This window comes from Tenebrio molitor, chromosome 3 (assembly GCF_963966145.1).
Source record: "Tenebrio molitor chromosome 3, icTenMoli1.1, whole genome shotgun sequence".
NCBI classification, from domain to species: domain Eukaryota; kingdom Metazoa; phylum Arthropoda; class Insecta; order Coleoptera; family Tenebrionidae; genus Tenebrio; species Tenebrio molitor.
In genome coordinates, this window is record NC_091048.1 from 783,241 (window position 1) to 808,186 (window position 24,946).

General features: G+C 32.8%; 1 protein-coding gene and 1 pseudogene across 1 annotated transcript; both read left to right on the plus strand.

Annotated features, from left to right (window-relative positions):
- The first annotated feature begins 637 nt into the window (after positions 1-637).
- On the plus strand, positions 638-2,292 carry LOC138126515 (adenosine deaminase 2 pseudogene; annotated as a pseudogene).
- A 4,955-nt stretch (positions 2,293-7,247) lies between these two features.
- LOC138126268 (ankyrin repeat and MYND domain-containing protein 2) lies at positions 7,248-8,835 on the plus strand. Its single transcript, XM_069041983.1, has 2 exons — positions 7,248-7,521; positions 7,573-8,835. The coding sequence occupies exons 1-2, from the start codon at positions 7,339-7,341 to the stop codon at positions 8,557-8,559; spliced, it is 1,170 nt and encodes a 389-aa protein (XP_068898084.1). The 5' UTR covers positions 7,248-7,338; the 3' UTR covers positions 8,560-8,835.
- The last annotated feature ends 16,111 nt before the right edge of the window (positions 8,836-24,946 follow it).

Sequence of the window (24,946 nt, forward strand, 5' to 3'; positions counted from 1 at the left end):
TTTGATTTTTTCAAAAAAAAAGGAAAATATTTTTTCTGCATTTTCTTTCATTTTAATGTTAAGTCTTCCTCTGTGTTGAAAAAGACTTTTTAATAACAGAAATGGGGGTTTCAGATGAAGCAAAAAATGTTATTCCTCTGAAGTTTTTGTGTAAAATCAAAAATAAAAATGTTTTCCCTCTTGTAAACTCAATCCGGGGACATACTGTATATTTAGAGTAGGCGTAGGCGACATTCTAATTCTGTTAACAGTGTAAAGTAATTTTTGTAGGTAACCAATTATTCTCCGGAGTTACACAAGTTACATAGTAAGATTTTTCCCAATTTCATGTTGTCATATTCCGTGGACGGGGAATGGGGAGAATGCACAACAAAAATTAAAAATATTTTCTAACCTAATTTATTTCGTTAAAATGTCAGACGTTTCTTGTGTCATTTTCTACGCTGGAAAAATGTTGCAAACAATTGAATTTCCATAGGTTGCTCTAAATATAAATTTATTTGAAGGCTCTTTACAATCTCTTCAACTTCAAAATACTACCTTTGTTGTGATTATCAAGACACTTATAAATCTAACATAGATAGAACATCAATTTTTTATCTTTGTTGTGATTATCAACACTTATAATTCTAGTATAAATCATCAATTTTGAGCGAAAATAATTAGTGTTGTGTCCACTATGAAACCGTCAACAAATTTGATTTTCCTGATAAGTACAATTCTTTTCTGGAACGCTTCCGCCGATTTTTGGGATGACAGAAACACGTTCTTCACAAAGGAAGCCTCTCAAATAATCGGTTCGTCAATAGAGCTTACAGAAGATGAACAAAAAGTAAATGACATCTTGATGGATATTAAATTGAAAGAATACGATGAAGGATTTGCTGACCCCTCCAAGTTTTTGCCGTCGTTTCATTTCTTTCAAACAAAATCCAGGATAGAAGAATCTGAAGTGTTCAAGTTTATCCAGAAAATTCCAAAAGGTGCCTCACTCCATTCTCATTCAAGTGCCATGCTTTCTTCTGACGCTCTTTACAATTTAACCTACAGCGATGGGTTATACGGTTGTGATGATAATGGAAAATTTAAACTGCACTTTTTCTTCGGTACAGTTAGTGACGATTGCGAGTGGAAGTTGCTCAGTGATTGGAGAACCGAAGACACCCAGTTCGACGATTTCTTGAGAGGTAAATTAACACTAGTTGTGGACGATCCTGCAACCGCTTACCAGCACATCAACGCCATTTGGAATAAATTTGAAGAAATATTCTCTTTAATCCATTCGTTGTTCGACTATCGGGGATTCCTCCACGACTATTTGTACCAAGTTTTACAAGAATTTCACGACGACAATGTGATGTATTTAGAACTCAGAGGTAGCTTTGGGGAAACTTTTGATTCTAACGGAACCACATACGATTCTTTTCAGACTATTCAATTGTATTTGGACACATTGACGGAATTTAGTAACGCGAATCCAGATTTCATGGGTTTCCGCGTGATCTATTCCAAATCTCGAAATGTAAACAACGAAACCATGCAAGATAACATTGCTGAATATTTCAAAATACAAGAAAAGTACCCAGATTTAATCGCCGGGTTCGATTTAGTCGGCCAAGAAGATCTTGGTCAACCTCTTTCCGCCTACGCCCACGAACTGTTGTCAATCGCAAACCAAACGAAATTTTTCTTCCACGCTGGAGAAACCAACTGGTATGGTGCTTCCACTGACTTGAACCTGATCGATGCTGTCTTGCTCAACACGAGTCGAATCGGACACGGATTTGCCATAACGAAACATCCTGAAGTTCTCGATGTTGTCAAAGAGAGAGAAATCGCCATCGAACTGAATCCGTTATCCAATCAAGTTCTGAAACTGGTCGACGATCTTCGAAATCACGTTGGTGCAAGTTTGATCGCGGGTGGGTTTCCGGTTGTGGTAACATGCGACGATCCGAGTTTTTGGGGTGCCAAAGGTTTGAGTTACGACTGGTACATGGTTTTCATGGCAATGACACCGAGGGATGGAGATTTGAAGATTTTGAAACAGTTGGCTCTTAATTCTTTCCTTTACTCGTCGCTAACCGCAGAGGATATGCTGTATGCAATAGCTTTACTTGAAGGACGATGGGACGATTTTATCCATGATATTCTTCAGAATTACTGATACATTCACTAAAGATAAGATCGTTGTTGTCGAGAGATAACATCGTTTATCTTCTTTATGAGGAGAACAGACTATTGTACTTGTAAAGATTTTAATAAAAAATGTTAGATTCTTAACTACATTAACATTGTGTTTACTACGAAAATTACTTATGTACGGTCGGTGGACAAATAAAACTGGGACACTTAAAATTTAATCTATGTAAATCAGACCATTGAATTGTCAATCCATTTGTCAGTGTCTATATAATATGTCATACCAAAGTTAACCTATTTGTGATAAAGCCGTAATTAAACGATGCAAATTTGTAAATTTTGACTTATGTGATTGTCATTTTTGTCCCAGTTTTATTTGTCCATTGACTGTACATATAGTTTGTTTTTTAATCAAAGAACCACAACACCGCAATTTACACCCAAAATAGAGGTGACAACATTGCACACTTTTGACCTAGGGTAACAAATCTCATCATATAACAATTGAGGTTATTAGAGATTTTAGTAGCACAGCATGTTAATAAAGTTAATAACAATTAATAACAACTAATTTGAGAGTTTAATAAATATCTTACTTCGCGAAGCATTTCCAGTAACACATTCAAATTTTAAATGCGAGTTTGCGTATTTTCAAGGACATTAAAAATGACAGGCGCTGGTGGGTATAGCCAATAGATATCATTAAATTCTCCAGATTTAGTAAAATTTTATATTTGCAAACCTAAATCAACAGGTCGTGGTTCTTTGATTAAAAAATAGACTATATGTACTTACTTTTATAAGTGATTGTTGAATTTTCTGTTATAAGAAAATTTCATGGTACATTTTTTGTAAGTCGCGTCATTGTTATGTTGTTATTCTAACAAATAATAATAATTCATATTTTGCTACTACATTATTAATCACTTTTTTTCACTACTAGTCTCAGAAGGCGTCATTATTGAATAGAATTTCTCTCCCTAGGTTAATAATAATTTTCATTATTAACCAAGGTCACTTAGCAACGAAAGATTTTCGTTGATTTCATTGGTTAACGTAGACGATTTTCATAGCAACCTTTGAAAAATGAGAACTCGGATCGTCGCATCAGACAAAATAATTTGATTAATAAATTATTATCAGAAAGGGTTTTAACGTATCTGGTAGTGAAAAAAATAGTATATAAACCACGGTGAAGAAGTTCCTTATAGCCTTCGCGCCTTAAAACCCTCGGGCTCTTGGCGCTCTGGCTATAATCATGAACTTCTTCACCTATTAATTCAGCAGCGTAAGTACCTACTAAAAATTTCCGACAATTTTTTAGTTATTTTATCTAGTAGTAAACTTTTATTGAAACTTATTTTATCTTACAGCGTGACTTGACTAGTGTTTGTTTTATCTCCATATCTGATATCAGATGACGATAAAATTGACAATTATGATTTAAAAATAGGCGACAAAAATAAAATCAACATATTTCCTGTTTTTTCGAGCGAGGAATTAACGGACTGTAAATTTACACAAAAAGAATAAAATAAATAACTTTGCAAGTCTCCGTCCTTGCCGTCTTTGTTAGTCGAGAAAATTAATGATTTAGGTATTGAAAAATAGTAGAAGCGTCAAAAATATTCACGTTTCAAATGAATCTTCAGATGCACTGTTACACAGTGTGGAATAAAATGGTTTACATCTAGTTACCTTTGCATTACCCTTGTAAAAATACGAAATGCCGCTCTACAAAAAAAAGAAAGCCTAATCTCAAAATATTCCAAAATTCCAAATATGATTTATTGCGAAGGGATGATATGAATGCAAAGTAGAGATTGAAATTAAAAAGGAGCTAACAAAAGCAAGTCACAGATAGCGTTGAAAGTGGCCACCAACGTTTGTTAATTCAATTTGTAACAATTGTCAATTCGATTGATGACATTTATTGACAGACCTTCGGCACTTCAAAAAAAAAAAGTAGAGCGGTACAGGAAAATTTACATGTGCAAAAATTCCAAAGGTAACTAGATGTAAATAATTGTATTCCACACTGTACTTATTACGCATTTTTAATTCTTTGGTTTGCGTTTCTCTGGTTTTAAAAATTATTAATTTTGATCGTGTTGCTGTTTTGATCTGTTTCGTTCGACTTTTTGTTGATTTTTTTTTATTTGTGAAGTGAGTGCGTGCCTCAAGAATCTAGCATAATGAACACTTTAAGTGACATTACAAACATCGAAAATGATACAGAGGTAATTTTTGTTTACGCATTAAATATTAAATCTTAATCTCTGGTTTGTGTTTAGCCATTTCCGAAAAAAGCTGGATATTTTAATTTTTTCGAAAATGTATTGTATAGTCCATTTTTTTATTATAGTCCGATGAGCTTAGTCCGAATCAAGAAGTCGACATGACCTGCGTCTGCGTTCGACATTTGACAGCAGTGCATGGTGCTACCAATATTTGAAAATTTATATTGGTGTCTTGGGACAAATACCGAGCGATCATTTAAAAAATAAATCGAGTTTGCTTTGGAGCCTATGCTATAGCATGGGTTGCCATAGGTAACACGCCGACTCGATTTATTTTTTAATTGATCGCACCGTATTATTACATTCGTGCTTTCATGAGTTTTCTGCAAATTCATTCCTCCGTTTTCATTTTGTTTTTCAAGAAACAGTTCTTTTCAGAACTCTTTTGATAACTAGGTATATTTATCAACTAATAGGTAAAATATATTAAAAGTTGTTGAAAACAACACTAAACAACCAGGTTTGGACTGTCTTTCTTTCTTCCTAGATTTTGTTTCGGCAATGTAAGGTCAATGTCCTTACACGCTAATAAGAAATTTGTTAATGTATTTTATCTTACAGGTGGAGTTTTTGAGCTACCTTAGACCATTGTTTTCGGTGACAGAAGTCAAATTTTAATCACAAGTGAGATAAAGTACTCACTAGTGAGTTAATTTGACTGTTGCCAACTTGACATAAATCACTCACAAGTGACTAAATTTGACAGCTGTCATTTTACTTGAAAGAAACTGCATTTCTTGGATTTTTGCAATAGTTGCACCTGTAAGATAAAACGTCGTATATCACACGTGATCGAAATGCCATTATGAAACTCGTGAGAAGTGTCCCACTCGTGCGCAAGCGCACTCGACGGTCAAAATTCTCACTCTTGTATAATGATGCATTTCTATCACTTATAATATAATATACTATTACACGGGAACGAGATAATAATGGCCCCTTCTGCCAGTAGCTGCTGTTCAAGTAAGAGTTGCGCAGCTTTTCCTCGGCATCATATGGCGGAAATTTCAAGCAAAATTAAACGAAATCATTACAAATGTAGTTAAAATCTAACCTAAAAATTTGACGTCGCTAATGGAATAAACGTACTATGGCGGACAATAAATTTAGGCCGGCCTGTCATTGGCTTGACATCAAAATGTGAAGCTGGCATTATGTTCAACTAACCCCATTTTCGATTTTTGTCATTCTAGTCATCGTAAAACGATAATCAAAATTAAAATTGGGAAAAGAAGCGTGCTCCAGAGAGAAGTGCTACTACAAATCAGTTATGGTAGTGCGTCATGATCTGTAGTTACGAAAAGGGCGAAGGAAACGCCAAACAGCTTGAAAACCTTCAGTTTGACAAACTGACACATCAGTCATAATGACAATAAATGGTCGCTTGCATTGACTTTTTTGAAATGTCAGAAATTTGCCGGCCTAAATTTATTGTCCGCCATAGTACCTACAACCCGCGTCTTGCTCTAATCGCACATGCCAAAGTGAGATGCATAGTGGGACGGACTTAATGAAATATGTACAAGAATCCAATAGCTTGTTTTACATTATGTTGAAAAGACATAGCAATATAACAGTTGCTCTGCTTATTAATTGATCCATCGGACTATAATTAAAAAATGGACTATAAACTACCAAGATAATCAGGTATTATAATCACCTTTAACTCAGCAGCGTACTAGCAATTTTGACCAAATTTTCAATTATTTACATATCGGGTGTAGAATTGGTTTACGAGACATAGGATTTTACATGTAAAAATAAAGAGTTTCAATTATTGGCTCCCCTAACAATTTTATGGCAAAATAGTTAAAACGAAAGTTAGAGAGAATTAAAATTACTGTCTAATTTCAATCTTAGTTTTATTCTAACATCTTGTGGTACTGAAAGAAAGGCAAGAAAAGAGTTAACACAAAAATACTAAAAAGTACTACTAGGCATGAAATTTTATTTCTTTCTTTAAATGGTATTATTGAGGATCTTCTTTAAGAAACTTCCAAGCAACACAGATTTCCCAGACCGACCAATTTCAGCCATAGAAACAATTCGAAGAATTGGAGAGAAGTTTGAACATTTAATGGAAGAAACCTTTTCATTCGTCCTGTAGTCCTGTGCGAGTTCATTTGAAGGGCAGATCAAAAGAAAATTAAATAATAGTGAAACCACCCGACAAATAATTTTAGAAGTCAACTTTCATTGCTAGTACTGCTTTTTAGTATTTTTGTCTTAACTCCTTTCTTGCTTTTCTTTCAGTACCACAAGATGTTAGAAAAAAACAAAGAGTGGAATTAGACAGTACTTTTAATTCTCTCTAACTTTCATTTTAACCATTTTGTCATAAAATTATTAGGGGAGCCAATAATTGGATCTCCTTATTTTTACATGTAAAATCCTATGTCTCGTAAACCAATTCTACACCCGGTATATCTACATAGAAAATGAAAAACTTTTATAAGACTTTTTTTTTTGTCTATAACTTCTTCTCATTATCACCAATTCCCAGGATTTTTTTCCAAACTTATTTCAGAATCACTCTGTATAAATCATAATACATTCTATAAAATCTAGCAGGCCAAGGAAGCACCGTCCACAAGTCAACAGATGGCGCATTTTTCAAGAACCAAAAATTTAATAGGGAGTTTGCGTTCTATAATTATATTCTTTATTTTATCTATTGGCAATTATCAAAAACAGACATTTTTTGAATGCGACAGGCCGGATAAGAGACGAGTCTCTTATGTATGTAGGAGGCCGTGAACAAACCATTTCTACTTGCTAGTACCTCTATTGCGTTGTAGGTTGTAGGTGGCGCACCGGCGAACCCACTTGATCCAACTGTCATCAATGTCAAATTTTAGATTCGCGAAACAAGTTTAGCCATTCGAATATTTTTACAATGACCGCCGAAGAACTCAATAAGAACATATTCGCCGCAATCGAATCGAGCGATGCTGTGCTCTTGCGAACAATTTTAGCCGACAAGCCGAACGTGAATATCGTCGACGAGAATCTAATGACACCCTTGCAGCATGCTGCATACAAGGGAAGTAAAAACATGGTGCAGATGCTCTTGGACTATGTATGATCTCCGTTACACTTGATAAATCACATTTTATGCGAAATATTTCAGGGCGCTGATCCAAATCTGTGCAAGCATCAACACAACTACACTGCTCTACATTTTGCTGGTCTGTCAGGGAATTTCGAGGTGTGTTTGGCACTGTTGATAGCTGGGGCACGCGCTGAAGTGACGAATGCAGTCAACAGGACGGCCGCCCAAATGGCGGCGTTTGTAGGCCATCATAAATGTGTCGCAATAATTAACAATTATGTCCCAAAGTCTGAAGTAGATTATTATGCTGTTGTTCAAGGGTACCAGGCTGAACCCTACTTACCACAGTTTCTGTCAGAAAGTTACCACAAACTGATCATACAAGTTAACATACATCCAGTAAAAGTAGCTATAAATATTTATAATTACATAGGAATTATGGACCATTTACCGCAAGTGAAAAAAGTATTGGAATTAATGTCTGATAAAGAAATGAAAAGAAGCTCTGGAAGCAATGAAGTGATGGCATTTAAACTGTATTACTTGTCATACATTGTAGGAGAATTGATTAAAATACAGAATAAGCAAGTTTCACAAGATAAAGAAACAAAACTGGTTACAATACAAACATTTTGCAAGAAACTTTTAAAACCTGGAAATGATGAATCATTAGAGGTGTTGGATGGTTTCTTAAGAGAAAGCATTAAAGAATTTCCATTCAGAGAGTGCACTTTATTTAGACAAATAGTTTCAACTTTGACTGGTAAAGATGCACCAACTGCTTTAAGTGTGGTGTCTTCAGCTATAAATGGTCAGAGAGGTTTTGTTGACAACATTGCAACATGTTACACTTGCGGAGAAGAGAAACCAAATAAGAAATGTTCTCAATGCAAGGTGGCACAGTATTGTGATAAACACTGTCAGAAACTTCATTGGCACTGGCATAAAAAAGTTTGTGCAAAATTATCTGAAGAAGCAATTAAATCATCAAATGAAGAGACGAAACCAGCTGTTGATGCTAAAGAATTGTCTTCAGAATTACAGAATTTGTTGGTTACAAATTAATGTGTGTAGGAAAACATTATTTTCTCTGAAGCAAGAGTACAAATGCAGTTTTTATGTTTAATAAATGCTTATGTTATGTCCCATGTAATGCAGTGAAATGACCAATCCACTTTAATAAAAATGTGAATTTCTTATTAGAAACAATTAACCGAATTAAATTTTGAAGTCATTTGTTTAGATTAACAAGTCTCTGTAGTTTAGTTAATGTCTGCACTGGCAAAAAAATGTATTTTCAGAATTATATTCTTTCATTATATTAAACTTCTTGGACGGTGACATTTTTTTCTATTATGTTGTCAACAGGTGATGAAATTAGACAAGTTAATTTTTCTAATTTTATCGTGATTCAAGCTCAAGAAAAGAAGTCCGCGTCTGTTGACCTTATCTCGGACACAATTTTCCGACCCTATCACCGTACTTCCGTTTCCTAGCGGAACGTGGAAGTACACTTCTGTTCACTGAAAAAGCATACACTTACATTTTGCTTGTGTAAATCAGATTTACGAGTACCTACCTGTTGTCATTGTCAGTGGCAGATAATTGAAATAATTCGATTTCAGTCACGGCCTCCTTGATTTATAAGAGACTCGTCTCTTATCCGGCCTGTCGCATTCGATAAATGTCTGTTTTTGAAAATTCCCCGTATAGTATGTCCATCTAGCGACTTTAATGTGACCCATATATTAGTATATGCAACTAAAAATACGTATGAATAATGACATTTTGTATAATAAATTGTCAATTTGAAAAACTAAGTGCAGTCGAAACTTTAAAAAATGCTACAAACAAAGAAAAAATGTTGTATTAGTTCACGACATAAAGTTAACATTTCTTATCATAATCTACCCAATGATATCACTTTAAATGCAGCATAGAAGATAGGACTGAGAGATCATACTGGTAATATCGTGAGTGCCGCAGAATATGCAAGTAGTAAAATGTTACCAAGATTCCAAAATTTAAGGACCAATGTAAATATTTCAGTCACCTTGCAAGATAGTTCTCTGGAAAAACTAGAAAAATTGTCTTCCTTTACTTATTTGCCAAGAACCAATTTTCAAATTGAGACGGCGGCAACAGCTTTTTTATGAAAATAACGGAGGCAGTCCATGGATGTGATTATTGCTTGTCACATTTACAACATTCAAATTCGAAAAAGAAAATCCCTTTACTGGAATTAATTTATTACTAAGATAGAGGAAGGCTAAGTTACCCCAATGATCAATTTGTGGGTGTAGCATAGTTTGGGAATGAGAAATTGGAATTTTAGCTTCTTCACTTGCAATGGGTTTTGGGAAGGTTAAACATTATAGATAACAATGATGATTTACGGCTATGAGCAGTTCATTCCAGGAGGGACAAACAATCTGCATTTTGCCGATATTCGGCATCCTTTTTTAGTAACTAACAGGTAGATAAACTTACACTATCGTAAATCTTCATTATTATAATCTTTACAATCTACCCATTGCAAGTGAAGAAGCTAAAATTCCAATTTCTCGTTCGCAAACTATACAATTTACAATAATTTCAATAATAGTAGAAATTCTACCAAGCATTCCAAAGGAAAATATACATTTTGTTTTGAAGAATATCTTGGCCTCAATCTTTCGGGAAATACACTAATTCATTGTCCTGTTCACGGTAAAATGTGAGTGAGACACTTATTTAAAAATTACAACTTCCTGTCATTGTAAATTTTTGTAACTTGCACTCAGACAAATAAAAAAAAATTATAAAAAAGAAAATTGTTGAAATTAAATTTACCGTTCATAAAAAATCTTTTTGATTTGAGACTTTGGAAAGGTGTCAGATGTATGTGTGCGTTAAAAATGTTGAAAACACGTCTATAAAACAATAATTTCCTGCAAGGCAGGCAACCAGTACAACACATAAGCCCCGTATTGTGGCGCACCCTATAAAACAAAAATAATGCCTAGAACTACGAATGCGGCAGGCCGGATAAGAGACGAGTCTCTTATGAATCTAGGAGGCCGTGATTTCAGTCGAAGTAAAAGTGTACTTAATGCCCCCTCAATAAAGTATTATTTTTTATTTTCAAGGTTTATTGTGGGTTCTTTAAATCTGGTACAGTTACCTTAAAAAAAAACGGGAAATGAAACTTTACCTAAGTATTATAATGTGAACTGGAAATTTAATTTGTCAATTTGTGTCTGACAGTATTTGTACCGGGTGAGTCAAGTTTTACCACCCGCACGATTAACCCTATTAAAAAATTAATAAAAATTACGAAACTTTAGGGTTACGTTCCCTTGATATAAGACTTCAAATGTGTGCAACAATTTTCGGTTATCACTTCATTCAGAGCCATAAAATTTAAAAAATCGATTTTGAGCAAAAAAAATTTTTTTTTCGTACACGCTCAATTCACAATTAATTCAAAGAACACAGTTATGAAATTCGCATCAAAAGAAAATTATTCCTTTTTGAATTATTCCAATTTTAACAGTAAGAGCGAAAAATGACCAAGATTTACAGCTACAATGTCATAAATAAATATCTCATTGTTGGGAAACATCTGTTGACAACTTTTATAGTAATTCTTAAGTTCCTAAAGGGTAGGTATCTAATTATACTAATCGAATTGGTGGATCTCGTAATGACAGCCATGAGAGCTTATTTTTCTGCATAAATGGGGAACGCTTGTTCTGTGAAAACTTCAAACTACCGCCATTGTAGAAAAAGGTAAAAAGGTCACATGTTAAGTGATGAGGCAAAATTTTGCAATAATGGTGCGGTTAATCTTCACAATTGCCACCACCAGAAATTGTATATGCGCATATTTTCTTCATTTTTCAGTGCATATAATCCGATCGGATTGACAACTAAAATGACTAAAGCTCGGCCGAGCTTTAGTCATTTTAGTTGTCAAACGTGCTTCATTTAATAACTAGTGAAAAAAGTGACATTAGGTATATTATGTTATCACTAGTGTTAAAAGATCTGACAGCAAACTATTTTTATTGTTTACGAAACAACCAACAGTATTCCCATAGCAACTCCCCGATAGTAGTAGGTATTATCCCGGAAAATTATTGAAATAGCAGATTTAAACAGAATGTGTGCTTTTCGTAACTAAATTAGAAAACATCTTGTATGAAACACGTAGCAAAATGCCTATTTTTTTGCACACGACATGTTGGACCACTCGTTGACACTCGTGGTCCAATTGTTATGTTTAGTTCAAAAAAGACGCTCATTTTGCAACTCGTTGCATAAATAGCTATAATGTCACTTTATCAAGTGCAGATTATTTCGAAGCTATTAAACTGTCCATATTCTACTAAATAACTAAACTAAATTTTTTGGAGCCGTTTTGTTCCTATTTTAAACTTGATTTTGTCAAAAACTCTCGATGTCATTTTAAATTTTGGGCCTCTTCAACAGGCGGACCTTTTCAACAGTATGTATTGTATTCCTATTTCATGTTAAAAAATTTCGACCTGCAAGGGTTCGAAGAAATTTGAAACTCTTCTTACCGAAAGCCTTAATTAATACCTAATGAATGCATTCAAAAATAATAATCTTTCTTAGAAAAAATTGGCATGGATCGGCCATCTACCGGTAGGTACCCAATTCTACCTGCACACAGCAACCAAAGACAAACGAAGCCGAAGATGGCGGCTGCTGTTGTTTTTGGATTCAAGCACTGACAATTGGGAAGTAGAGTTATACAAGTAACTATAAGCAAAAACCCATTTCGATTAAAAAAAAATAATTACAAGAGTTAAAAACAAATTTGGAGTAATTTTCTAGAAATTTATGTTTAAAATTGTAGCATCATGGCAATAATAGTATATTTTGCAACAAGTTTAGAAAGGTGTTAAACGAATCTGACTGATTTGAGTACAAGTGCAGCGAGTGTATAACAGCCATATAAGCTTGGTCCTAACGCTTTACGATTATTATTTCTTCACAGTTAATGTGAAAATATACAGGGTGCGTCTACTAAAACTTTATATAAGTTTATATCCGAATATCTTTTTTAATTATCAATTAAGGTAAACAATATTTAGCAATATTATATATCTCAATGACCTCTTGATATGTGCTTAACAAAAGTTAACGAAACCTGCAAGGATACAGAGCTATTTGAAAAATAACCGCAGTAAATTAATTTTTTTTTTGGCTTTTTCTCATATTACGGAGTATAACATATTCAGCTGTGGCCTCTGTATCTCCCTGTATTGTTTTTATTACACTTTTACTGATGACTACGCAATAAATTAGTGTTAAAAAGAACTAATTTTCCAGCTGTGTTCAAAACAGAGTTTATGCGTAAAAAGTTGTTACGAATTTGTTTCACAGATTACTCATTTTTCAGCAAATAATTTAGATACGTCAATTTGACGGGGCATTGTTATCTTATTTAAAATTCTTTTATTTCTGAACTATTCGGTAAAATACAATAAAAATTCAAATAGGTATGTATGTACAAACCCCGGTGTAGGTACGTCTGCATCCTAGGGATCAGTCTTCTCTGGAAAAATTTACTTAAACTATTTTAAAGTAAGTTTTCAATAAAACGAATTTAAATGTTATTAATTTTATTTTTTAAACAATGAATCATGGGGTACCCGGTACCCTCCTAATTTTTTTGTTTTTATTTATAAAAGTGGCTATTATGGAAGTGGGTGCGTCAAGCTTAAAGAGGGGGTGAAGGTGAATAAATAATTTAAGCACATCCTAAATAATAACAATTAAAATATCTGCAATAAATTCAACAATGTAACACAATTAGCACCAAAGAAAATTTAAAAAATGTACTTAAAATAATTATAACTAAATAAGATGCTCAAAATTTATTTCGACCATTAACTTCCACACACCTTTCAATTCTGGAATAAAAACTCCGTGAAGTTGCAGTTGCAGGATCATTTCATATGGATGAAATTTCAAAGTTCTAATAATCGTGCTTTGTGAGACATTCAGTGTAGCCGCTACTGCTCTTGTGCTTGTGTGTGGATTTTCAGTTACCTAATCAACAACGGCATTTTGAAAGTTAATATTTTTGGGGAGTGCATTCCTTACTCGTGGGAATTCTTTAACACTGCCAGTATCTTCAAACAGCTTTACAATTCATCTGATATTCATTTCGGAAAATTTATCATTTTCTTGACGGACTTGAAGAATTCTTGCTGCGGCTCGATAGCACCTGTGACACTCTCCATACCTAAAAATAATATTAATTTTCTCTTGCTGTGAGAACAACATCTTGTATAAAAGATTATTTCAAAGATTTCACAAACTTTTTTACTTTGACGTTGTCAAATAATAAATTAATTATTTTTTTTTTTTTGTAAATCAGTAAGCCGTGCAGCACTTTTTTACGTAAATACACACTGGTGAATTGTCTTTATTTAACATTAATTTATTGGTCAATAATAAGCACTAGGATGATTATTAGGCAGAAAATCTACACAGAAACATTTGATATGCATGTTAATAGTATATTGTGCAATAAGTGCGGGAAGTTGTCTATTGCCCACAAGAGCAGAAGTTGGGCGCACGAACGAAGTGAGTGCGCTCGTCTGCTCGAGTGGGCAATAGACACCCGCACAAATTGCACATACTATTTTTTATTACGAGTGCGGCGATAAGACTATTAGGCGGCAAAGCTCCCCAAAGAAAAAAAAAAAACAAAATTAAGTGAAACAAAAATAACTTATATTTCAACTTTAAAAGTTCAGACATTATAATCAATAATCATAAACCACAAGAAATTAGCAACGTAAAACAAAAAATAGTAAACTAATATACAGTGTTTTTCTTTTGGTTTTTCTCTTTAGTTAATTGTATTTCACTATTTCTCAAAACGATTTCCTATCTCTATTAAATGTCGAAGTGACGTAAATATGAAATAGTTTTGAGAAATAGTGAAATAAAATTGACAAAAAATACCAAAAGAAAAACAGTGTAAGACCTTAATCATTTTTTTTTATTAATAATTATAGAAATATTCGGGCAATTGGAGAAATAAAAATTAATACTTTGTGAATTATTACATGTGTTAGAATTTTCAATTTCAATGTTTTCTTTTTCTTGTATATGAATATTGATAGGTGATTGGGTCGTTATTTGGTCATTTGGGTTAATTTGGTGGTGTGGTCTTTCTCGTGATGTTGATGGTTTTTCTGATATGGCGTTAGCGATTTGCTGGCCGATTCGTTTTTTTTTGGCACACAGAATCTTCAACGTAACCTTCAGCGACTGTGTTGGATTTCCATCCCCCATGCCTCTTAAGAGTCAGCAGATCAGCACCAGAATTAGCCAAAAGAGTCGCAGAAGTTCTTCTGAACGTATGTCCAGTATAAGATTCTGGATCTTTTAATTTTAAAAATAATGCTACAGTTTTAGGCATACTGCCAAAACTGTTAATGCCAATGACTTGTTGTGAACATCTACCGTCACGATAATTTAAAAAAAATCTCGTAGTAGACACGTTGTTTGGGCGCAAAATAGCATATTTTTTATATATGTGATAAAAATTATCAGTAACCACAAATGATCTCGGTTTATCATTTTTAGTTTTCGGAATTTTAACTAGAAGCATGTCACCTTTGTCCTCAATATCATTGACTGTCAAGTCACACAGTTCATGCCTTCTACATGCACCTTGCACTCCAAAAATTAAAGCTACCTGAAAAGAGTAATAAAAAGAAAATTAATAAGTTTTCATATTTATTTGTATATTATCTTAGAATTTTTAGTAAATCTATTTACCTTTACAGCCAGGAATTTGTTGTCTGGAGCCTCTTGAAGGAATTGATTAATTTGTTCAGGACTTAATACCTGAGCTTTCTTGCTTGTGTAGCCTTTATTTTTTTGCTTTAGAAAAGCAATTAAATTCGAATGATAAAAAATATTGATATTGTGTTTAATATCGATCATGCTTCGAAGCATTGAATAAGTCGCCCACAAACTTGACGGCTTATGATTTGTAGCCAGTTCATTAAAATATGCCAAAAAAGTTGATTCCGAAAAGCTTTTAATTTTCCTTTCTGATCGCCATTGCATAAATTTAACATAAGCAGCTTCATATTTTGGCCTCGATTTTTGGGGAAGTAAATTGTTCACGACTTCTTTTGCTTTTTCAAGTACCTCCGGTGGTGTAGATTCATCATCTGTACCTGAGGCATCAGTGTTTACTAGAACTGTCGGAATTCCACTCATTTTCATTCTTTTCATTTTCTTTCCTTTTATAAATTCGTAGTTCAGTTTGTCACTTTTCACTTGAATGTCACTTTTTGAAAAAAATGTTTTGAGTGTTTTTTTTTTTCAATTATTAATTAAATAAAAAATTCAAAGATGGCTCTAGCATCAATTTGCGTGTTTTATTTAAACTTTGCGTGCGACAAGTATGATTTCCGCACGCTAATAAACATTTGACATACGTTTGTGGGCAAACAGCTATTTATCGAACAAAATAATGTGCGTCAAGACAGTACTTATCCCGCACGTGTAAAAAAAAAGTTATAATGTTAGAAAATGCTGAAAATATTTTTTTTTTCATTTATTTTTTTCTTGAATATTCCTCTTCTGTCCAGATCCTTGTTAATTTTTGTAGTGCCAATGTAAAGAGGGCAATGCAGCCTTTATTAAGACTAAATATCATTGAGCAGTCATTTAAAATAACGAAGATATTCAAATATAAAGTTTAAGCAGACGCACCCTGTATATAAAATATTTAATTTTTAGATAAAAATTACATTAATTATCAGATCATGTGAAAATTATAAATAAAAGAATAATAGGCAAGATACTTCAGTGATATAAATAAACAAACAAAAATATTTTCCACTTGTGTCATGCTAGAAAGCTTTTTCAAATTTAAGTTGTGTTTATAGCGATAAATACAAATTATTTTAATGTTAAAATTATTTTGTGTGCAACCGTACGCGAAATGAGAACTTCGCGTACTGAAAACAGGCAGCTGAATCCTATTTCGCGACCGTTGTTCTTAACGATGGACGTATATTATAAAAGTAAACGTCATTTTAATATTTGCTACAAATCAGAGTTTCCATTCCGTACAACCACCTTACATTTCTTATGAATACATTGCATCCTACTTTTTTTCCTTTATATTAGCACTTTTTCTCAAGCAGGTATTTTGTGGTTGCGTTTTTGAAAGACATTTATTACCCAAGTTTATGTAAAAGAAGGAGTTTTTGAAAAATTTGTAGATACCTAGGTACATATTATTATTTCAAGTAATGTAAAAAAGAATTAGAATAGTATATTATACACCAAGGTGAAGAAGTTCATGATTATAGCCAGAGCGCCAAGATTAGAGCCCGAGGCGTGCCGAGGGTTCTGTCCTAAGGCGCGAAGGCTATAAGGGACGTCTTCACGGTGGTTTATATACTATTTTTTCCACTACTAGATACGTTAAAACCTTTTCGGATAATAATTATTAATAAAATTATTTTGTCCGATGCGACGATCCGAGTTCTCATTTTTCAACGGTTGCTACGAAAATCGTCTACGTTAACCAATGAAATCAATGAAAATTTTTCGTTGCTAGGTGACGGCTGTTCATTATTCACCTAGGTTAATAATGAAATAGTTATTTGTATCACAAGGCCAGAAACTGCACGTTTGCGAGCATGAGTACGGTTTGCAATACGAGTCGATAGACGAGTATTGTAATTACGAATGCTCGCAAAACAGTTTCTAGACGTGTGATACACAAAATTTTTCGTGCCGACTTCTGCGGTTTTTTGTTAAATGGAAGTTAAAGCACTTGTTTTAATAATTGGTATTAGGGACTTTTTTTGTGTTGGCAATACTTACATTTAAACATTTAAATTTTAAAATCAACATCGCTCTTGTTTCCTGACATTTATTAAATTTAATTAATTTGTTTTGTTTTTGACATTTTCCTGAAACATTTGTTGTAATAAATACACCAGCCCATATTCAAGAAGTGGCTCGAAACGTAATTTTAATTAATTAATTTTAGTTAAATATTGCTTCTTTGTACATAGTTTGTACGTTGTTATAAATAGAAAAACATTTTTAACGAGCCATCCACAGAACAAATATTGACGTTTGATAGAATTCTGATAACAAATGTCAACCGAAACCGATGACAATTCAAAATCCCTACTTTTAGCCGGACTAGGCCGGCAATGCATGTGTTTCTGGACGATTTCGAGATCTGTAATTTACCAAATTCCGGCCGGCGGCACGAAAAATTTATTAACCTAGAGGAGAGAATTTCAACTTCTGAGTTCGATTCGAAGAGCAATAATGACGCCTTCTGAGACTAGTAGAGGAAAAAAAGATATTAAAAACTCGTCTACGTATCAAGAAAGAAAAGACATTTCTAAAGTAAAACACCTTTATTTCAATTTTGACTTATCCAAATAACAAACAAATATATACATAGTAAATTATGTAAACATTTTAAATTAAATATATTTTTTTTATTTTGCAAAAATTTTAAGTTACACAGTCAACTATGAGTCAATTTGACTTTTACGTAAGTAAATTCATTTATGATGTTTTCTGTTTGAAAACAACATTTTCTAATTTTCTAACCACCCATTTATTGCAAGATGTCCAGGGATTTGATTACATTCGCTGACTCTAAAATCTCAACCTCAACAACTATTGGGTGATTCTGATTCAAAATGATTGTGGCCAAGTATGGCAACTATGTACGAAAATTTATGTGGCAACTGTGTGAATGGGGTAGAGTTGACATTTGTATGACATTTCATAAGCGTGCATTTGATTTTTTCAATTCCATTACACATTGATTTGACAACTTGCAAAATTGCGCGACTATGAACTGTCAAGGAAATGTCAACTCTACCCTACTCACATAGTTGCCAGATAAATTTTCGTACATAGTTGCCATACTTGGCCACAATCATTTTGAATCACCCAATATGTAATTCTGCAAATCGTTCCTTGTTCTTGTTTCAGCTTTTGCAATAAAATCTCTAGACAGAACTCATTTGTTTCTTCACGTTCCGGACATGTCTTTTTTTTTTTGGGTAATAAAAATAAAACAAATAACAGATGTATCATTTATTTTATTTGCAATTCGCTTAGAAGAACGTGTTCGTAATACAACGTGATCAAGAATGACTGAGTCATTTCCGGTTGTCAGCTTTGACAGAGTTGACAGGCGAATTTGACGTTTACCATCAAAGGGTCATTTTTGTATTAGCATAAACATACCCGACATAACCTAATTTTTTTTTAATGTCGTGTCAAGTTAAAACATCCGGTCAGTGCCAATTACGAAACAGAAAAACGCCAATATTTTGCAATTGTTTCATTGCCAACAGACTCAGTCATTGCTGATCACGCTGTATATTTTTAATAGTAGTTAAATACAACGTTTTTTTGTTCGACGAGCTTAAATAGTTATTTATTTAACGAGTTCGTGTGTAATTTTGGCTTTTTTTGGCATGAGTGGACCAGTTTAAAACTCGAGTGAAACGAAAGTTTTAACGGTCCACTAGTGCCAAAAAAAGCCCAAATTACACAAGAACGAGTTGAATACAACGTTTTTTTGTTCGACGAGCCCCTTAAAGGCTCCAAATCGCTAAAAATCTTTAAAATTAACTTGACGTTTCGTTTTGACAAGTTGTGAGTGACATTTATCAAAATCCGCTCACATAGGAGCAATTTCTCAAATTCTGACAGTGTCGAACAAAAAAATAAATTTTGACAATATTTTTTTCAATTTCTTTTTCTTTTCCCCTTTATACGCAGTAACTTGTAGAAAACTTATAGTTCATCAAATAGTAAGTTCAATTCTCTGTAAGTTAGAGACACATATCTTTTCTATATCAAATTATCCGTTGCAACAGCAAAATTAAATTCTTAAAGAATAACATTCTTCAAGAATTTAATTTTAACATACAAAATCCGTTCCTGAAATTTGTAGACAATCCATTTTAAAATGAAATTAAAAGTCTTTGTTCAAAAACATCCCTGAAAATTATTTACGACTTCTCAGTATTGATGAATTAGGTATACTCGTACCTGTCTTTCTGTAAACTACCCACTTAGACGTATTATAGAAACAATGAGGGTAAATTAAGGAATAAAATTTCTTAAATTTAGGAGTGCAATAGGTATTGGAATGTGCCATCAAGGTAAATATTATCCAGTTGACAAGAAAAATACAAGTGTCTAAAACAATTAAATATGAAAGTTTAATCTCTTTGACTCTCGGTCACTACCTGGAAGATTTTAATCCCCTTGGTGGCGGCTGGTGGTCGAACTCGACCATCAGATTAACATGGTGGTCCACCTCGGTGCATCTCAACAAATATTTTTTTGTGGGTGTTCACATTTTGGAATAGATTACAAAATATCGAATGTTTTTGCCCATGTGCCACGTACAGTTAATTTCAAAATTATCGAGTACACCCCAAAAATCAGGAAGTCGATTTATTACAGTTTTTTCCACATGTAAACATGCCTTTTTGAAATTTGAGCGTCATATTTTTTATATAGGTTAGGTGAGTTTGACAACATAATTTGGAAAGAATGAGCATTTTCGCGTTTTCGGTTAGATTTGGTATTTTGTTTGTCAAAATTGACATTGATCATTGACAAAAAATGTAAGTGCAATTCACACTGTAGAAAATTAGGTGTACTCTATAATTTTGAAATTAACTGTACGATGAATTGAGGTGAAACATGATGACAGTAAAATTCCAATTTTATATCGAAATTTCCACAAAAAAAAGAGTAAATCATAATAATACTCATGGTTGAATTTCGATGTACAGTCATGTTCAGATAAATCTGGGACAATTTTATTTTTCGAGGGTAATATGGGCTGAACATTGAACAATGTTTCCATGGATTTTTTGCTGAGAGAACAATTAGCGAATATCATTTATTTGTCAAAGTTGACAAGTGATTATACTTTTCAAAGTAATTTTACCGCAAAATCTTTAATGATAATAAAATAACACCCATTGAATTGTTAATTTTAGCCAAAATATTTACATTTACAACCCAAAAAAGAGTTTCCCAGATTTATGTGAACAAGTGGAATTGGGAATTACGTTACAACAGTTGTCCCAGATTTATTTGAACATGACTGTACTATTGCGCGCAAAAAAGTGGGACATCAAATTCCTGTCAGTTTTGAAATATTCGATGTAGTTCAAGCTTTATTGTCATTTTTTTGACACTACTCCAGCTGACAGTTTAAAAATTTATTTTATACTCCTATTTTCCTTTTCCAAATGCCCTCTTATTTTGATAAAGGTAGATTTTGATTGGAACCTTGCATTAAATAAAGATTCACTACGTGCTTACTTACAATCATTCCCTACAACCTACAACACTTAATGACAACCTGAATCAATTCAGGAAAATATCATGCGTTCAAATGAAATCCTGGGCTGAGTAGGCGTTGGAAAAAGTAAACCGTTTAGAACAGTGTAAAGTTTGAATTTCCTGCCGTTTGACACGAATGACATTTGTTAATGTTTAATCAGGACATAATTGAACATGTTTGTTTTCAGCAAAGGGTGCAGATATTTGCTTCGAGAATACGAATGGTTAAATTATTCTATTTTTAATGTACAATATTGCAAAGAAAAAAAAGAAAGACTGTTTTGTTTCTACATTTTGGGTTAGCTGTCAACATGCTCCAATTAATTTATACTTTAAAAATCACAACAATTGACGCCTTCGCAGCTCAGAATTTCATTTGAACGCTCGATATATGTTCCATTATTCCAAACTTTGGCAAACACTGTATTTTAGGCTGTCCTTAGGGATAATCTAAATGATTGCGTAATTAGCAACTTACTGAAACCCTTTTATATGAGTTATTACATAAATAAAATAATTTGAACACGTCCCTTTATTCAAAAATTAAAAACTTGGGGTTTCGACTCATTTGGAAAGGCAGCAACACAGAATAGCAAAGATAATTTTAACATCACTCTTTGGGCGGAAATATTTTATTCTTTTTTTTAGATACTTATTTTATCTGTCATTCGATTACAGAACATATTCTTAATAAATTGATTAAATCAATTTTGTCACTATTTTTTTTTTCGATTTGGTGCAAGAAAATCTCCATGATTGATCTAGCCCTTTCCACTTTATAGGTATATTCGCCATTCTGTTCTCTCAATAAACCATCAACAATTCTTTCATTGTTGTCTTGAGGAGTCGAGCAATACAGTATGTTTGAGCAAATAGTTTTTATATCAAATTATCCGTTGCTGCTCTTCCTTAAAAAAAAAAATTAATATAAAAACCAAAGAAATTCCTTTTCGAGAGGATTTCCCTTGCTATTCAACGTGGAAAGGCTGCAAGCATTCGGAGCACTTTTCCAGATTCCGCATTATTATCGGAAATTTTTGTATTATAAACCAAAAATGTTATGTACTTTACAATAAAATTCGTTCCCAAGAAGTATAGAAATTCCATTTAAAGTAAAATTAAAAGTTTTTGTTCGAAAACACCTGAAAATTATTTATGACTTCCCAGTAGGTAGTGCCGCTTAATGAATTATACCTACCTTTGTTTCTGTAAATTAGGCACTTAATACAGAGTGTAAAGTACCTCCGAGTAAGGTATGAAATTCGTTGAAATTATGTAGTCGGTTTTTCTGGAAATCCTCGTACAGGTTTTCGGCATAGATGACACTTTTCTACATGTACATATCTACTAACTATCTAGTCTAGTAGTTAGTTGATATATCCTTTTCTATTACATCCAGAGGCGAGGCAAATGGGAGCGACTAATTCAAAAATTTGAATTGGCAAGAGAGGTCAAATGTTATATTTTTCGACAATATTTTGTATCCTCTATTCAACAGTGAAAGTATTTTTTAAAGCAAAAAGTGAAATTTCTAAAAATGACTAAAACGATCAATCGTTAAGGTTTTACATTTAATTCTTCAAATTACTCACAACAATAGAAGAAATGTACAGTACTGAAATATTTATTAATATTTTCCAGTTCTTAGTGCTTAATACATACCTACTCAGAAAAAATGAAAAGGAAAAGAAAATATGGAGAACTTAAATTCCTTGAGAAAGTAATTGTCTGATTGTTAATCATGTATAAAAATTTAAAAAAAAATATATTATCCAGTAATCTTGAATTATATTACAATTTGATTCATTATTCTTAATTCTTTTCTTTTATATTTGTTTTTAATTTAAGAGTTCTTTTACACTGTTAACACGTCCAAATCCTTATTTACGTAATAAAAAAATATACATGACGATAAAATTGTATTTTTTGCATATCGTAATGAAAGTGGGACTTTTTTACACGCAAAATCGTAATGAAAGTAGCACTTTTTTACACGAAAAATCGTAGTGAAAGTACTACTTTTTTGCATCATTTTATTCCATCTTCTTGGAGATGATTATCAAAGCATACCTATTTTTTTTTTTTTGTAATTTTTCATAATCCTTATTTTAGACTAAATTTCTCAAGTTTTTTCGATATGCAAAAAAATAGTGTGTACAACACGTTATGAAAGTCCCTTTTTTCACTTATTTGCTTGATTAACTTGGGCTACGCCCCTCCTTAATCAATCTGCAAATTTGTGAAAAAAAGTATGACTTTCATAACTAGTTGTACAAATAACTATTTATCTTCGAGAGCGTTTTTTAGCGTCGAAACCTTAGTAGAGACGCTAATTACGCTCGAGAAGATAATTAAATTTTATCGTCGTGTATAATATGTATTCTATTTTTTTCTATAGCATTTGTATTTTATTAATAAAAAAACATTTTTTTTTTTTTAATTATTACTAATCGTGTCAGGATTTAAAATCTCGTTAGTATGAGCGTTGTTGGATAATAAAAAAAATGAATTACTTTATCTACCCTTGTGGTTAAAATGCTACTTGACCTTTTGATTTGAATAGATAAAAACACACTTTAATATCTGCTACAGAAAAAAATATACAGCCTATCCCCAAAAAAAGAAGACGAGTCCATAGCTCCCTTATTTATCGGAGGATTTTAATTATCTATACAGCAAATTAAATGGTTGTGAATAGGCTACATGTTTCTTAACATTTCTTGAATAATTTGTTATGAATGTTTTAATAAAAAATAGTATAGCTTCACCCAAGTAAGTACCCTACATTTAATTTTTTATTTAATTTGTCTTGTTAAACTATAATACAGGTGTCTCAAAATTCGCGAATTCCGAATTCAGAGCGTGATAGGGAAGGACCCAGTGGAGCTCGAAAAATACTTAGAAAAAAAATTCGCTCTTCCTGAAGAAAATATAAGCACATTAATTTTGTTCAATATACAGAGTGTCCCAGAACTGGCGTACATCCCGTTAACTGCAAATGTAAATATTTATTCCGAAATTGATTCTGCAAAAAAATTGTTTAAATCCTCTTGTTTTTAAGTTACAACGATTTTAATTTAACCAATCGTCGTAGACAAATATGAATTCAATTCAGCGTTTCCTAGGAAACAACAGCTCACGGTAGATTTATCTGTAATCTATCTGTTGTGATTGGCTAACTTAAAATTGCTGTAGTTTAAAAACTGTAAGGTTAAACAAAAAAATTCTAGTGAAATCTTTCTCAGCAGAAAAAGCGGAGCACGTGGTTAACGGGATGTACGCCAGTTCTGGGACACTCTGTATATTGAACAAAATTAATGTGCTTATATTTTCTTCACGAAGAGCGAATTTTTTCAGCCTTCATATCCACAGTGACAAAATACTATTCTAGCTACGTTGCCGTTCCATTTTTAAGAAAAATTACAAAAATTTAAGATTTTTTTACTTTAAAGTAAAGCTATTCTTCAAAAAATTGTTTTACGTTATTATTTTCCACAATCATCTACACCATAAATAACAATAAATCAGCCTGTATTTGAAGAAAACGCACTTCAAAGAGTGCACCTTCAGACCAATGTATCTTTGTGGGGGGAGTCCCGATTTTTTTTTATTTCCATATTTGGACTACTGAAGTGATCCCCTACAACGCTTTGAATTCGGAATTCGCGAATTTTGAGATACTCTGTATATTTGTTTTTAATTTAAGAGTCCTTTTACATTGTCAACACATGGACAACAAACAAAAATCATTGCATTACGAATTCTCCCATATTATTTAAAATATATTTCACAAAATTAAAATATAGTGTAGGTATATTTATTATAATATTACAAAAAAGTATTAAATATTTCTGTAAATTTTGATTGCATCAATTATCTGTAGAGGGGTACAGGGCAGACGTATTGGTTCTACCCTTACTTACGGCACCTCCTCCCCCTTCCTTAGACCTCCGTATTAAATATTGGCGGAGTTTTCATTTGGGCAGTTAGTGTTCTAGCAATTGTCACTTTGTTCTGTTCCCTGTGATATTACACCAAATCGAAA

Coding starts and splice junctions, on each gene's coding strand:
- LOC138126268 (XM_069041983.1), top strand. CDS start 7,339: ATGACCGCCGAAGAACTCAATAAGAACATATTCGCCGCAATCGAATCG. Junction 7,522..7,572: donor TGCAGATGCTCTTGGACTAT/GTATGATCTCCG, acceptor GAAATATTTCAG/GGCGCTGATCCAAATCTGTG.